General features: G+C 39.7%; 2 protein-coding genes across 2 annotated transcripts in view; one reads left to right on the forward strand and one right to left on the reverse strand.

Moving 5' to 3' along the window:
• Positions 1 to 17744, reverse strand: part of LOC107319686 (uncharacterized) — a 48254-nt gene that overhangs the window by 11569 nt on the left and 18941 nt on the right. The window contains exon 4 of the mRNA XM_085516087.1: positions 2920 to 3013. Within this exon, the coding sequence (XP_085372213.1) occupies positions 2920 to 3013 (94 nt within the window). The remainder of the gene's footprint in view (positions 1 to 2919; positions 3014 to 17744) is intronic.
• The window catches only part of RAF1 (Raf-1 proto-oncogene, serine/threonine kinase), a 57554-nt gene continuing 51088 nt past the window's right edge, over positions 11279 to 17744 (forward strand). The window contains exon 1 of the mRNA XM_015874718.3: positions 11279 to 11400. The gene's annotated coding sequence lies outside the window, so the exon portion shown is untranslated. The remainder of the gene's footprint in view (positions 11401 to 17744) is intronic.

Here is a 17744-nt window from a genome sequence, read left to right on the forward strand (position 1 = left end):
TGCCTTATGTATATTCAAATACTACAATTACTGTTGGTTTTCTGGCTCTGTTGCCAGATCATGGCTAAGGATGGCCTAATCCATTTTAGGGCTTCAATCTGCATTCTTCCAACTGTGAATCTTTGGGTCAGCCACAAGAGGGAGGACGTGACTTGTAGTATGCTGAAATTTACCAAAGTCATTTCCAGTTTACAGGAAAGTTACACCAGTTTATGTTAAGATTCTATTTTAAATCAGTTTAGTCAAAATTGGTGCAAGAAGTTGGCTGACATTTGTAGTCAAGTTTAAAAGTAGCTTATTTTGGGTTGCCATAAACAGATTCCAAGCTGACATAAACTAAACTAAGAGTCTTTACAGAAGTGTTTATACCAATTTAACTGAATAGGTTAAACCTCTACGGAAGATTAACCATTGGGACTTTTGTGTTTGCATACACACTAAGCCTGAAATACACTAATTCAGCTTAGAACTGAAAAGAAAAAGTCTAGTTTAACTTCAAAAGTAAACTGTGTACTATATTTATCATAAAATTCACAGAGTCTCTCTTGAAGGAGAGAATCATCTTGAAGAAAGACTCCTCTGCATCTGCTTCTTTTAATGCTTCTCACTGATTTTTGTTGTTAATTCTGCTTCACACAGTCTCATAATGCAGGCAGCAATGCAACTGAAGAAACAGAGAAAAGATTTTATCTCTTGGATATTTCAGAACTTTGCATTTAAGCCCAATTTGTGCTCAAATGTCTTTTGGCAGCTTCCAAGCTTTGTCACTGTAGAATTTATTTTAAGGACAGTGCTGAGGTATTGTTAGTTCATTTGTTTGGTAGGATTCTTCTAGGATAGCGAGGGAAATCAATGTTCTTAGTGGTTCAAAAGGAAAGGCATTGTTCAGCTTTGAAAGGTCTGGATCTGTAGAATATCTTCCAGATATTTTTTTCCATCACTTGTTTCTCTCAGTTAAGACTGCCTCGTTCCTCCCTTTCATATAGTTCCTTCTAGGCTTTGTAATCTACATTGCCCCAAGGAAATGCAGCTGTCATGATGGATCACAGATCAAAATTCAGCCTTTAATGTAGCTATGGCTTGATCCATTAACTACTTTGAAGATTATGACCAAAGCTTTAAACTGGCATCTGAAATATGAAACTTCAGCATGAGTTAATGAGACCCAGGAAAGCTGCACAGGAGGAAGCTATTGTATCCAATATGATGTGATTATAGAGACAAAAGCAATTAGCACTGCAGCATAAGTAGATAGTAGAGCAAAGTCTAAGACAGACCAAAGCAAGCATAAGGATGGTCAGTTTTAAAAGTAAGAAGGGAAAATTTTACTGTAGCATTAAACAGACAGAGAAGGCAGTAAGCTCTGAAGACTAGAGGGACATGACCTCCCTCAGGTTCACAAGAAGCGAGGCAGCGGTATTCATCACATTTAGGAATTATACTGATCAATGCAAAATACAGATGGAGGTTGTATGGAGCCACAGGATGGATAATGGTATTCCTAGAATGCACAGGAATGGCTTGACAGTGGCAGACTCGAGTGACGCAAGTGTTTATATCCAACTTAAACAACATGGGCTACATCAGCTGAAAGTACATGGAGGAAAATGATCTAAAATGAGAAGGGACCTTGCAGTGACAGCCACATGTTAGTAGCTTTGTGTTTATTTTGTGTAAAATCACAGAATCACAGAATGACCCGGGTTGGAAGGGACCTCAAGGATCATGTAGTTCCAACCCCCCTGCCTGGCAGGGCCACCAAACATACACCTTTACTAGATCAGGTTGCCCAGGGCCCCGTCCAACCTGGTCTTGAACACCTCCAAGGACGGGGCATCCACAACCTCCTTGGGCAGGTTGTTGGTATAAATACAGTACTGGAGTGCAAAGGCAGCCCCAGAGTTTACTGGGTCTGAGCTGAAGAATAAAATGAGCAGAAGGGATCGTTCACAGTATCAGCTAAGCAAGATGCATCTCAGTGTCAGCAGAGAGATGCTGAGATTAAGAACCGACCATAGATAGCTCAGTGAGTTTCCATTCAATCAACATTTTCAGGTGGAAAACTGTCCTTGATGGAAAGAGTTCAGCAAGCTTAAATTCCTACACTGAAAATACTAGTTAGCACTTCTCCATTCTATAAATAGCAAGTGGTCACGATTGCTGGCATTTACTATAACTCTAAACATGTTATGACTCATTGGAACACATCGAGTGACAGAAAATGTAAGCTGACAAAACTTAGAACTTCAGGTACTAGAACTATCACATTCAGCATATACTTCATGGAGGATCTATTACTAAATACATCAAGCTTTTGTTTTCAACTACTCACCACTACTTGTGTAATTCACAGCAGTGTCACTACAGTTTGGCTGTAATCTGCATATTCACTGTTTTCTGTTCTACACACCACGAGCCGAAATAATGTATTGTCATCTGAATACTAAAAAGAATAGCCTAAAAAACAGTAAATTTTGTATTTTCGAATAGTTAGTTTCCAGGCACAAACAAATCTTTCATCGTCTGACACAGAGAAAATGATGTTAGCATTGTTCATACAACCAGTCCTGGGTTATGCTCCTTCAGGCTTCTGTGCTGGGCCAGGTAAGACTCAAAAAGCAAATGAATGCAAGGTGGCAGGTCATCACTCAATTGATAACAAGCAATTTCTCTGTGATGAGGAGGATTGGACCTGAGGTTCCCAGTTCTATGCCCTAATTTGGACAACAATATAGATTAATTCAGTTACTTGGTTATTGTGAATGTAATAATCACAGCAAAATTAGTTCACAGCAGGTTGTTAGTGCCAGAATAATTACATCACCTACATGCACATTGTAATCCTCTGTTTAGGGGACAGCTCATAGATGACTTCCAAGAAGTGAAAGTCTAATTTAGCAATAGACATTAACTACTTACTGGTACTAGTTTTGTTTTGACCAGGTGTTCACTTTGTCTATTTGTTTGACAGCCAGATGAGCTCATGGGCCTTTCAGACTTTGACTCCCCAGAGCTGAGAAGAAAAATAGGAAATGCAGCTCATTTTTTACCATGGTTCTTTTTTAATTTCTTCAACATAGGTATATGTTGAAGGTATAGGTATATGCACAGGTATAAAGTTATAAACCTTCTTGCTCATTTCCCAGGCCTCGTCTCACAGTTTCTTACAAAGATTCATATAACTGAGTCATGGACTCTACAGCATAAGAATTGTGACGTTGTCTTTGAATACCAGCTATGTCCTTCAGAACAGCTCAGCCATTGTACCACGGCAACAGCTTATACATGATACAGCCATACAGGCTCCAAACACATCTTAAAATACAGAGTCCTCCACATGTGCAGCTGTACTCACTAATGAATTACAGTGCCTGCCATCTGCACAAGCACGGATACAGTTTGTGGTTTATGGATTGCAAGCAGTTGGCTGCAGAAGCTTCTACATGTTCTTTATATCCTTGTAGTTGGAACTTTTTAGTCTACAGCCATGACGTGCTAATTCCAGCACTCCCAAACTGGCAGTGAACACAAAATCCACGATGTTTCTGCGAACAACATAAGTATCAACAAATCTTTGTGATTCAGGATTTGAATAAAATCATCTGAAAGAGAGTCTGCAGATATTCTAACCTTTAATCAATAGCCTCCATCCCACACTGCAACAACTATTAGTAACTTAATGTTTAGCCATTAGAAGAAATGCTCATTACTGCTTGTCTGCTGGCTGCAGAAGGAAAGGTTCTCAGTACCCTTTGCTCCTATATCACAGTAGGAACTTGTTTCTAGCTACCTGCAGCTATTCTGCTGGAAGGAAGTCATGTTACAGGACAACAGGGAAATTATTTTTAACATTCTCCAGGTCAATCTGTAATGTGAAAGTGAGACAGAAATACAGGGTCGATACATGAATGGCAGTGTTTTGTTCAGGAGCTCACACAACCCACAAAGGCTGAATGGCCTAAAGCAAGCAGCTGACAAAGCTCTTGGTATTCTGAGTTTCAACATAAGAATAAATGGGAAGTTGTCATCTGCTTTGAGGTGAGAGGGAGGATTTACTCTCACTGCTCCTCTTGTAGGGCTCAAGTCTCAATTTGTACCACTTAAGTCCAGACACAGTGCATGTTTGAAGTCAAACAAGGAATGCAATTTCCAAAACTACATAGCATATTCTCAATACAGTACATCATCCCCATTCATTTAATCATCACCCTCTGCTGCATCTCAGATCAGACGTACAGGAGGCTCTGTTCATCACATTGTACCACTACTTGAGCTTGTTGCTTTAAAGGATCACACACAGCTGAACTAGAACATCTTGACTAGAAAAGCATCATCTCTGCTGCAGCTGCAGCAGAATGAATTAAAACTCATTTCTGATTGATCCAGAATCAGCAGCAGAGGTGAGTGGTGCATGTACACAGCCCTACAATGTCTGGCATGGAGTGAGGCCAGGAGCATTTGCTGCTGAGGGACCAGGGCATTGCTACTGTATTGCTGTAAATAAATGAAAACTATCAGAATACCTAACTGCTGGTTTGGGAAGAATTGCACAGAAGGAAGAACTCCAATAAATATAATACTTTATACTATATCTGTAAGTTGAATCTTTATACACAACCTTAGCAAACTCATAAAGTAGCCTTTAAAAATGTAGTGTCGGTTGTCAGTTTAAGACCTTTGCTTCTATTGTTTCTTGTTTTAATCAGTACATTCCTCTTGGCTCAAAGCTCACACTGTGTTTGGTTCCCAACCAGAGACCAACCAACTTTCATGTTTGAAAGACCAAATGAAATGTATTTTCAGATGTGAATTATTAAAAAATGAGAGTAGCTAGGGAAGAGACCTCAATGTCGTGATACAAAATGCTGCCCTCTGGCTAGTCTAAATTTCCAATCACCTTAAGTCATCCTCTCTTTGGACTAAGAGAATCAGTTCTCAGTGATGGGTTCAGTCCAGTGGGTTAACATTGCTTTGGGAGAAACTCCTCAGAGATTCTCAGAGCTGAACTGGGGCTGGTGCAAGAACTGGGCACGACAATCCCCACAGCCAGCACTCCTGCACTATGCCCATCTGCACAAAAGAGAATCTGTATATACCCATCAAATAGCTCCTTCCTCAAGGTGGTGCAAAAGCTTTCCCATCTGAGTAACTCTACATTTGTGTGGAGAAGAGTATAAGAGAGTGAAAGAGAGTATAAGAGAAATATAAATGACCCCTAAAATCAAGAGTCTGAGCATACAAAAGTTGGTGATTTCTAAAGGTCACGTTGTTCACACGCTAACTTGGCTTTGGTTACATATTTCCCTTTGTGAGGTAAACCCCAGCTGTCACTGCTATTTGCTCATTGCATACAACATAAAGTATACAGGATATGAAACATGGAAGATTCAGAGATGTAGGAATACTTCAAAATTAAATTTTCCAGTTGAATACTGAATTAATTCTAACATTTCACTCCTGGTTTGGTAGTTTCCCCCAGTACTTGCAGTGCCTCTTTCACTAATGAACTGCAGTGTCTCTCTGGGTACTTGGCTGGAGACACAGAACTGCAGACTGTAAGAGATGCTGTGCCTGAGTCAGCATCATGCCTTGGGCCTTGTTAGACAGACGGGCTGAAGAGCAGAAAAGTATGCAAAGCAGATCAGCATGTTTTACAACATATGCAAGAGACCAGTTACCTTTATATAAAAAGCCTTAGGGGTAGGTGTCATTTGGAATTTAGACTCAGCCTGATACGGCCAAAACCATTTAGGCAATATAATGAATGATAGATAATGACTTTGAAAAAGACCGCGTGTAACCACATATAAAGGACAGACAGAAACTTCAATGCTTCAGGTACCTGTGCCTTTAAAGGAGCTGACATTCACTTAACCTCCCCGGTATGCAGTGTCAGATAACCAGTACTCTGCTGAACAATAGATAGAAAGCTGACGGGCTTCCAGAGGAGCAAGCTAGGTTTACATTAGGCATTTTCCATAATGTCTTTTGAAAAGGTACGCCCAGATCTGAGAAAGAGAGCAAGCAATAATAACTGCACTTAGTAATGTGTACAGTAAACAGGCTTGAGAGCAGGTGACAGGCTCAGCTAAAGTGCATTTCTAATCTTAAAAGCGACTCTAAAAGTGACGTTGTGGCTGTCTCAATCTGTCTTTTGTTCATTTTATGAGCAAGGTTTTCCTTGAACTGCCAAGTCTGCCTGTTCCCCGAGGAGCCTGGAGCCAAGCAGGGTTCCTCCTGATTCATGCTTCATAGACAGCAAATGAAAACATCCAAGTGAAACTCATTTAACTCTTGATGAAAACTATTATCTCAACAGCACTTTTACTGAAAAGCATTTACCATGGCTGAACACACGTGCAGCTGTTTCCTAGCTCTAATTCAGCTACCTGATTTGAGGTGAATTAATCAAAACCACGCAGAGATTCAAAGCATCACAGTCAGACCAAGAGACATGTTCATCTTCTTGGAGCTTAGAGAAAGAAAAAAATTCTTGCATTATTTTCCAGGATCTTCTACTTTTTATACGGTAAACAGCAAGGATTGAGCAGTTACAGTTAGAATGGATGACTGTGAAAAATGAAGTTCTCATTGTGACTGTGTAGTTAAATGATTAGATTTGAAATTTAATTTCTATTTTATTTTGGACTACAGTTTCCATAATCTCACTTTCTGTCCAGGAAGGGAAAACAGATCGATGAATAGAAGTTGCATTTACTGAGTTTCACTTTCTAATACCTGTTTAGTTTGCAAAAAAAATTATATGTATATAAATATCTCCCTGTCTATATATAAAACAAAAAGCTGCTTTCATTGATTTGACTTTAATTGTTGCTTTTCTTTTTTTCCTAAGATGAGGACACTGGCTCCAAACTTCACAAAGCACACTTACTTAAAAAGCTGTCTTGGCTCTTTGTTAAAATGAGAGAGAGCCTTGTCAGGAGTTAGTCTCCCCCAGGAAAGAAACTCAAGCACTTGCTTCCCAGCTGATAACAGAGAAATACGGAGCCTAAGGACTCCTCCCACCTCGCCACATAAAACAAGGCACTGAACATCAAGGATCCAGTTTCAGCCACAAAGCAGTTGTTATCAACACCAAGGAGTGTCTTTATTCCCATCCTGGCTCTTGACCCAGGAAGATAAATATGCTTTGTGCTTGCTATTCCTGTGTATGTATACTGCACGGGAACAGCAATGGAAGTCTGAAGATCTTGTTCCAACAATTTCAGTTGAAATCTTGGCCTAAGTACGTTTATTATTCTGCATGCAACAATATATTTAATGAAATTTCTACTTACTTGAAAGCAGCTATAGTGGTAATTTTTGAACAATAATTACTCAGCAAGTACACATTTTTCAAAATCCTTATTATCTATGAATACTGAGTTCTGCTCCAGGCAGTTTAGACGGCATGTTGCTCATGCTGATAGTATAACATCCGAGACTGTACCACTCAGTTATGTTATTAATGGCACTACAGAGAATTTGTCCATAGTCACATGTGGGTGACAGGTCTGAGAATGAAACCCAGAGCTCTGTCCTTACAGTAACATGGCTGTGTCTGTTGACATGAGGGACTTTCCCTGTTTTTGCCTCTACTGAGATGCCAAATTACTCATAGGGCAGATTATGAAGCCCAGCACCTTAGTGCTTCCTGCTGTGTACTGCAGCCCAGCTCACCCTGAAGAACTATTCTGACCATCATTTTTCTGAGATAAACAAAACAGTTTTTTCCCTCCGAAATGATTTAACTTGTGCAATATCTTACGTTGTCATTTTTAGACTCAGCCCTGTCCCAAATGTACAAAAATTCGAGTTGTTACTTAGTAATACCATGAGGAGAGAGACTGGTGATATACACAGACCATGCGATGTTATAGTCACATGGGAGTTCATTCCCCTGTTCCCATTCAGTTCCTGGTTTTCTCTGTCTCCATCTATATATGACACGGAGATATCGAGGGTCTTGAGACTGTGTGGATACTGCCATCCTCTCTCAAAGACATAATTACAGTTGCTCTCCTTACAGCTACGAACTGAATAAAAACCTTGAGATCTGAACTTAAATGATCTACACCTCCCACATCATATCTCTGTATCATTAGTTTAAAAATCTGCTTTCTCCACAGACACATAGATTAGCCTTTCTTTCACTCTGCCCAAATAAAAGGAGTCAGTCAGTGAAGGAAGGCAGGGGTAGGTAGGAAGCAATCTTTCTCTAGAGATTAGTTGAAAAGAAACTGTTTATTTAATGGCCGTTACACAGCACAAAGATTAAGGTCAGAATAAAATACACTTGCATAAGAGAATAAAACAGAAAAATGTATGTTTACCCTAATACTCAGAGCTCGCCATCTGCTTTACAAATATTTACATTCTAAGGGCTTAAGGCTTCTTGTGTGTCCTGCTCTCATGGAATCCTTTATATTTCTTGGTGCTAGAAATGCAAAAAGTTGATGAAACATGACCAGTAATGGTAACTCAGCCCTTACCATTAAACCATCTGAGCAGCACCCCATTTTCTTTTTATAGCTGCCTTGGGCTAACATGGAGCTTCCTAGAATATCTGGCTGCATTCCCTGCCCAGCACGAGCATTTCTGCATCTTTCATCACAGAAAAAGCACTGCCGTGTGCATTCAAATCCATGGAGAAACAGATACCACACTTAAAACCATTTTTAGCCAGATAACTTATTAAATAGGATGCAATATGTACAACCAAATTAGTTTGGCTCTCAGTATTATTAGGATGTGCTGCAGCCATCCATGCTTTCTCATGGGAAGAAAGAGATAGATAGATAGATAGATAGATAGATAGATAGATAGATAGATAGATAGATAGATAGATAGATAGATAGATAGACAGATACTCTAGATCAGAAACTCTTTTACTAAAACAATTAGCAAAGTTTTAGCAATTCCTTTAAAAAATAAAAAGTAACTCAGTGGACAAACTGCCAATGTGCAAATTACAAAAATCTCTGACTCATCATTAAGCATCTGAAGCTTTTTCAAGGAAGTGTATCAGGCTGCTGCTAGCCAGGAGCAGGAAGATAAAGTTATAGTTTGGGATCATTTACAGAATATTCTTCATAAGAACAACTCTAAAGAAAAGCTGCAGCAATATGGAAAACTAGCAAGGTTTGACACACTGGAACAGGGTGCCCGAGGAGGCTGTGGATGCCCCATCCCTGGATGCATCCAAGGCCAGGCTGGATGTGGCTCTGGGCAGCCTGGTGTGGTGGTTGGTGACCCTGCACACAGCAGGGGGTTGGAGCTGGATGATCATTGTGGTCCTTTTCAAACCAGGCTATTCTATGAATTATATGATTATACTTAAAATGACAAGACACTGAAGCACCACAGTGACAACAACGACTCCTAAACTGTGATATTCAATGCCACACTACAACAGCCCAGTGAAGGCAGAACTCTTTCTGCCTCTATGTAATGCAGCATCACTTACTGTTGGCAGCACTACTTGGAACTGGCCTTCCAAGCTTCTTGTTAGCTGAGCAAATGTGAATACCAAATACATCTATGCCAGGAGAAGAAAATACACTAGTGCTACATCATTTGCTAAATGGATTTTAAAAATATACAGAACTTTCTTTACACACTGAAGAAAAGCGACATATAAAATCGGTTGCTGTGCACAAGATCTTTGCTTTACAGGTTTTTTACTCTGTGTTTCTTACTGATGAAGAGGCAAAGAAGCTGACTTGTCAAAAATCATTTCAAGCAATTTCAGAGTTGCAAACAACCTATATTCCCAGTGCAGACTGCTGGCCTTGTTCTCTCAAACTTTGCTGTTGCACTGTCCACAGATAAGATCAATGCTTTTTGTTGTTTCTCTTGAGCTGTAGTCTTTCTTGGCAACAAACAATTATGTCTGCCAAAACTCAGATAAATAACAAGGTGAAGTGCAAGGGCAGGAGTTGAGCATTTACCACCTAACTAAATGAACTTTATTCCCTGGAGGCTGCAGGAGGAGCAGTGGTTTAGTGAGCCCCATGTGGGATGGGCAGTCTGAATGCTGTACTCTAATCTTGGCTCTGCTGCTGACTCATCATGTCACCTTTGGCAAATAACTGCCTTGATACACTTGTTTTTTCTTCTGTGAAATGCTCACACTGTTGTAGGCACAAGTTACCCAAGTTAGAAATCCTAGAATAGTTGGGACGAACAACTTCTTAGTCAAACCATCAATCCTTCAGTTTGTTCTTTTCTACAGAAGAAAGGGCTGTAAGTGACGGGAAAAAAGACTTTCAGGCAAAGTAACTCAGCTCCTTAGTGTCAGAGACCAGATTTATTTCAGCTGCGCACCATGTAGAATTAAGGTAAAAACCCAACACCTCATCAAATGCTGTGTGGAAGATGGTGCCCCGTATTACTCCTAGACAGAAATGGTAGTTGGAGTTATGTGTGTACTGAATGAGCTATGAAATGAACTTGGAAAATCTGACCTGTGAGATTATTGTCAGCAGTGATCTGCTGCCAAGCAGCTTATTCTTATTTATTCCACTAAAGTCAACCTTGCTGACACAAGCTTTTTATAAAGGCGATCTGCTTTGTGCGTGCCTGTCCTGTTACTAGGTTACTGGAGAACGAAATATTTCTTTTTTGCAAACCCCTGTTCTAGGTTTTGGAAGTCCGGTCTCATAAATCTGTTGCAGAACTGACTTATTTGCATCTTGCATTTCTATTTACTTACTCTTACCCTTTCCCAGCCATTCTTTTTCACATTTTGATGAACTCCTCTTTCCTCCTTTCCCAAGCCCTGCCATAAGATAAATAGAGGATTCAGAGTATTTGGTTTTGGCCAGTGCCAAGGTTTGCGCTCTCGGCAGCATGCTGATCATGGCTGCAATTCCTGGCTTGCAGGGGCTTGGGATCCAGTTACATTTGCTGGCGTCAAGCAGACTCTACAGACCACTGTGAAATACTGAATCTAAAAATAAAAGAGTTAAAAAGTATGAAACCAAAGAGAGAGGAATATTAAAATCCCAATAAAACTGTAGAAAAGTTTGGATGAGACACGTTAGCTTTCTCAGGGGAAAACACTAACACGTTGGGGGCAGTTTAAATGAAGCCTATAGGTTTGCCTTTTTTTAGCTTCGTCACCCATGTGACACTCAAGAGTTCAGCATGTGGGTCCAGGTATTTCTGCCAACACAAAGAATTCATTACAGCCTTTTGGAAAGGCGCATCATTCTGACTGTCTCAGCTTATTCCCTTTGCTCTCCCCAAGAACTGTTAACCCCAGGTACACTTTGATTCTGTTTACGCACATCCTTGCAGATGGGATCCTTTTTCAGTCCTTGGATTTCTCCTTTGGATCAAAACCGCTGCTGATGGAGCCAGTGGGCTGCCGGGTGTGGGAAGAATTTTCAGGCTCTGGTGAGTCTCAGGGGGAATGGATGGGGAATATTATTGTCACTGCTCTCGCAGAGCTTTTATTTGTACAGTGATATACAGAAGAGGAATTAATCTGTGAGTTGTCCAGGCTAAATGGTCAGGATTAAATGCTTGCAGGATAAAATATTGCTTCACAAGGTTGAAATAATTAGATAGAGTTCAGATAGGAAGAGATGAGTGCTATTTCTACTGGGCATTTTATGAATCTCAATTAAAAAAAAAAGAGTTTCCTTATGTTCAGAGGGAAAATTCAATTATCTTTGAATTTATCTTTTCCTGTTTAAACACTAAACCAGCATGAGAATTAATTTTTATTATACAGCTCCGTTTTTGATGGTAACATTTGCCATGTCTGTCCTTTCCTGTCCAGCACAGTTCCATTTTTGGATTTTCAGACCACCTGCTTCTGAATTGTTTGCAAAAATTCTTCCTAGGTATAATCAAGATCTATTTGCAAAAGACTTTATTTTTGACTCCTTTTTAATGCTTTGAAATTAAAACCACGATGACTGTGAAGCTGAGGTTTAAAAGTAGATGTGTGTTTGCAAAACAGTGTATTATATATACACAGTACTAGAGCTCCATGGCTACCCATAATTGCAGCGATAATGTATCTGCAGTGGTAGCTCCTTGGAAGTTTGCAAATAGGTCAGAAGTTTCCAAATGATGATTGAGATTATATGCATTATGGATTGCAGTCTCCAAGTATGCCACAGTAAAGTCATGGGATTCATTAGCACTCATGAAAGCTCTGAAGTTCTGCTCCTTCATACTGAACAAAAGAAAGTTTAGCTCTGTGTACCTCATCCAGCCCTGTTCCCTGCTGATGCGATGCTACCCTGTCTCATTTTAGCTCTCAATTCAATTTCTCAATGCATTGCTGCAATTAATTATATTGCAGTTGGTGAAGCAATGGGATTGTATACCTTGCTTTCTTGGCCTTGTATGTTATGCAATTTTAGGACGTGCCTTGGTTCTTGATTTGTCTCAAGTATGGGAGCTCATGTGCTTTCTAAAGGAACCTAGAGGTGATCTTCTGCTACCATTATTAAGTGGGTGTTTAAAACTGCATTTTTGTTGGGGCTCCTTCTGGAATTTTTAGACAGGACCTCTGTCATCTCAACTGTGTGACTTGAAGGTACCTCATATGCAGCATTTTAACAGCTAACAGTTTTTTAATAGTATAGCTAAATCAAAAATTTGATAATAGCATATAATAATTTAGCAGACACAGTTCAAGTATTTTAAAATGGTGCCACTAATGTATTAATTTCTTCATTTCCCTTGTTAGCTTTGTAGAACAAATTTGGAACTGTGTATTTTAATTTGCAGCAGAGGAAAAGGTAAGGGAACCATCAGGCAGGTATTTAAACCAGGGTATGCTCTGGGCAACAAGCAAAAGTTCCTTGAATGGTTCCATGGCGATGTTTTAAGGATCAGGGATTGGACATTTAAACCCTCACTATGAGAAAGGACAACAGGCACAACATTGGCCCCCTGTGTGTGATGCACAAGATGATGCTAGATATTAGTTCGCTATGGGCTGCAAATGAACAAGTGCCTCAGCCTCTATGTATATTTGGTGGATATCCAGAAAGGGGAACTTTTATCATTCTTCAGGATATCAACAGACACATCCTTAACCAAATCAATCGACTCATTACCAAGCTAACAAGCAATAGAGATCAGAATTTTATGCTTGGAAACATCCAGCAGGCATGGTTATCTGTACCGCTCAGATGTGTAGTGTATGTTACGTGTCATTTTCTCAGATAGCTTTAAAATCTAGCTTATTGTCTTCCCGTAACTCCACCTATTATTCTACACTGTTGTTGTTGTACGCAGCCATAAACATTTCACAGAAGTTAGTTAATCTTTTGTTCACTGTGTTGCCTAACATCCCCCAGGTGTCTTTGCATGTGTTTGCACTGCTGTCTGCAGCAGGTACCAGCCAAACCAGCGCTGAGAACAATTCAAATGCCTGCCCCAACTGGGCAAAATTCTTTGGTCCTTGGATGGTCATAGAAACACCAGTAATCTGAGATCTGCAGTGTTGAGCAGTGTTCAGTGACTTCTATGCGAACGCTGCCGCCTTTACCTGTTGCTGTATTTCAAGCCCATATAACCAGTGTGATGGAATTAGGACTAGTTCTCTCAAGTTCCAGTTCACAACTCACTTTTGCAGGTTTCTGGAGTCACTGTCGTAGCAGCAGAGCTCATTTTGTACAGCGTCAATTTTCTGGGGCCTTGTTTTAAATAATGATTGCTGAAGCAAGAATATGTTGCATCCCAATATTGGTGAGGCAGGAAACCAGCCAGAACAACCAAGGAGCGGAAGTTTTAGGCAGCTTTCCATATCTCCAATAAAGCTCAAATCTCTAGCAAAGTTATCTAAGGAATTCAGGCTGAGAACAAATGAAAAAGGAATGACACAGATATGGCTGTACTGTAGCTGAAAGAAAGGCTCATGATTTGGGACAAAGTTTCCAGTACAGTTATATCACTGCATGGCTTTTATTACTGAGAAAACCCAAGTCAATGTACTGCCAGCAGCAGCTGCATTCAGATTCTCACTCTCTGGCAGTCTGGGTAAAGGAAAATTATCTTGAAGAGATTGATCTAAAGTCATTGCCCACCATCACCCATTCAAGAGCTACATTAAATAAATATGATTCTCTAGCCAGGGGTCAAAATGTTGCACATACTTCCACACCGTATTTTAATTATTTGGTGCCTCAACTATGTTGTAAATGGTAAGAATAACCAAGGATATCTGTGTTTCCTATTACAGTGTCATCTCACAGGGCAAACATGTCAAAAGCTGTGGCTATTCCAGCTTTAATAATGCCTGGCCAACAGTATGATGTACAATGGTTGGTTTCTGAGTTGTTTTTTTTCCCTCAGTTAGGGAATTAGTATGGTTCCTTTTACTGCCTGCAGTTGCTGACTTCCAAGAAACTTGTAGAAATGTAATTATTTTTAAGACCTTGGCTCATGTGTCAAATATGTACGAAATTTGGAGCGAGAGATAAACTGAACCATTACATAAGCTTCCTTTCCTTAGGAAAGCAAGCTAATCAAGATTGTTCCATGAAATCCCCACACCCAAATGACTGGAAGTGCATTTACTTCACAAACACAGACCCAAGCCAAACAATAACCATCAGAATCCCTCAGCCCGGTGTCCTTTTTCTTGGCAGTGACATGTGCTTGTGTTTCAGACCGAAGCACATATTGTTTGGCATCTGCTTCGAGGAAGGCACTTAAAAGATCTTCATATTAATGTCAAGCCACATTTCCAACTTAAACTGAATTGAACCAAAATCATTACTAGACTACCATTAATCAGGCTGTAGAAAAAAAGAATAGGTATAATAAAATGAAATGTTAGTCAGATTTTATTCCAGAATGTTAGGTTACTTTGCTTAGGTTCCATCGAAGCTGCTTAGTTATTCTCCATTTCACATCATTGGCAGATGGCCCATACTTCTTCAATATATGAAGTAAAAATAAAGGGATGAGTATTTTGGGCATTCATTAGATTAATACTGTTGGCTGTCTATTCTGCATACCACGATTAAGTCAGCACTGCCTCAGCAGCAAACTAGTCTGGATTATGTTACAGTTGATACGGATGCTACCTGCTTAACTTTTAAAGTCTGCATGCTTTTGTTTTGTGTACTTATATTCCTATAGAATAAGTGGTGTCATCTGCTGGAGGCCTCTATGCTTCTTCCAGAGCATCTTCATAGTTGGGGGAACAAAAGAATATGGACTGTACCTTTTTCCCCTAAAGATGCTCAAAGCACGGTCACTCAGTGCGCATGCCAAATGAAGGCAGTGATGCCATACACATAAACCAGACCAGTAATCATGCTCTGGTTGTGTGCAAAGCTGAAGAACGGACCAGCATTTGCAAGAAAATGAACTATGTTCCCTTTGCCATTGAATTGATCCCTTTGCAAAACCCAGCTACATTAAGGCAGTACTCCTACAAAAAATAAAACCACGTCTGGTTTTATTTTGTTTTTAAACATGCAGTGGAAGTTGAATTGAATACCTGTTCATTTCATCTCTCTCACTTGGGAGATTATTGAATCTGACAGTCAATTGAATACAAGTATATTTAATTTGATACTCAAATTTAGTACTTGCTCACTTTGACTCCAGAAGGAATGCAGAAGTCCCTGCTTAAAGAAGATATCTGAGGCTCCTTAAATTGTTCCCTCCTTTGGATGTTTCCAACCAGGGACTGCTCTTATCGCCAGTTCAAATTTGGGAGACTCTCCTTTTGTTCCCATGGAATATATTGGGTTGCAGAGAGTTAATACAGAAATATCTTCTTACTACTAAGGCAATAGGGAATGATACTAGAATTCTTACTCAATATTTTACTCTCCGGTATCCTGTACCGTTATTAATTTGCAGCACAAGAAAGCATAAATAGTTGCATAGAGAATGAATGCTTTTCTTGACATGGAAGAACGCATCCCTCTGGTGCCCACACGTTTTGGTATGTGAAATGATTGTTCAGTTATGAAAAAAATATCAAGTTTTTGGCAAGCCCTGGCCTTGTATGCACCAAACACCAGTCAGACACCTGCACAATATCGACTGCATACAAATAAAACTGTACACAGAAGACTGGAAGAAAATATCTGAAAGCCGGACCACACTATAGAAGCCAGGCTTCCAGAGTGCATTTTTGCAGTATGTCTTCATTCAACCAGTGAATAGCTTGGAGTCATTGCATTAAAGGAAACTTTTTTGTTGTTGTTAAATGATGATAGATTCAAACCCTCTGACACAGGTGCTTTATTTGCATTTTTAGCAAGCTGACTGACATATTTTTAGCTGCACCTGTAGATTGCTTTTCCTTTATAAAGTATCTACTCACATACCTAAAATCTTTCCCACTGTATCAACATGCTGATCAAAGCAGAACCGTACATGCAAAGAGTCACCTCACAGAGATCCTTGCCAGCAAGCTATCTGAAACAGATGATTCTGCTAAATAAGATGCACAAGATTTAAAGTGTCCTTTCTCAGGTGAACGACACAGGATTTAAACTGCTCCTAAGTAGAAGCCAAAAACATGTGAATGAACAAACACATTCATTAGTGTCAAAACCCCTTCCAAGTTTGTAATGGTACATTAGAGACAGTTACAGAACCACGTCCTGCTTCCCCCCCTGCTCACATGTTGTGCATCATTTGCAGTCCAGGTGTGAGCTAAAACACAAAAAAAGTGCTTGAACTAAAACCATGCATTTTTACAGACGGCATTTTCTTAAGCTGAGCTGAAATCAGGCCTAACCACTACCTTTTATTTTTTAACAACCTTTTACTAGTTATTTCTCTTCTTATCACGTACATGGGGATAATTCTGCTTGAATTTGTTTATCTACCTATTTCTACCTATTCACAGGTGCATAAAAAGCTGGTTAAAACCGAGCACCTTCTGCAAATCTTCATTTGGAAAATTACCCAACCTTTTTTTATTTTTTTTTGTTAGGAAACCTGCAGTGGATTTCAAACAAACCTGGTAGTCACATGAAACAGTTCTGGACACAAAAGCTTGTAACTACAGGCAGAGAAAGCAATGAAGGCTACCCAAGTATTTCTATTATAAAACTTACACCTTTTGTTCCAAAAGCCAAACTTCAAGTACTTGTGATTAATTATTTCTCTGCTAAGTGTCCAACTCAGACTCTCTTCCCCCCCCCACCCAGTAGACATAAAGATATTAGTAAAAGTAACTGATCTCTTGCTTAGGTTTGTAGTTAGGAAGGTGAATGTTTCACCAAAATGTAAGAGAAAAATTGCACAAGTGTGGCTTTGTGCTTCAGGGAAGGGCAATGATGGAAGCAGCTGTTGTTTTACCATGTTTTGCAACATTCGTTCTGCATTGTCTAGGTTGTGTGTTTGATTTTCAAATCTAGTTTCTTAACTACAGGCTTTTTGCATTTCGCTTACACACAATACATACTGAGAGGTGTGCATTTTTAGCACAACGTTGCCTTGACCAGTAGATCATATAGGAAATACAGCAGGGAAACATTACATCTTCCTGCAAGTGAATTTGCTTTCTTCCTTCTCAGAGCTCACACATGTTGAATAAGGAACCTGCTTTGTCCTCTCCTTATGTTATTACTAAGATTCTTGTCTATCTTCTCACAAATCCATCAAGATAGATACCACAGTGAAAGAAATGACAACGCAGCAACAACAAAAGCAAGCAAACTCTTTTCCCTGACGCCACGCTTTTGAAGAAAGTCCATAAAATTGCTGTGCTGCAAAACTTTTATCTTCAGCAGAGAAAAGAG

Source organism: Coturnix japonica, chromosome 15 (genome assembly GCF_054131305.1).
Source record: "Coturnix japonica strain WE chromosome 15, WE-NBRP24, whole genome shotgun sequence".
NCBI classification, from domain to species: domain Eukaryota; kingdom Metazoa; phylum Chordata; class Aves; order Galliformes; family Phasianidae; genus Coturnix; species Coturnix japonica.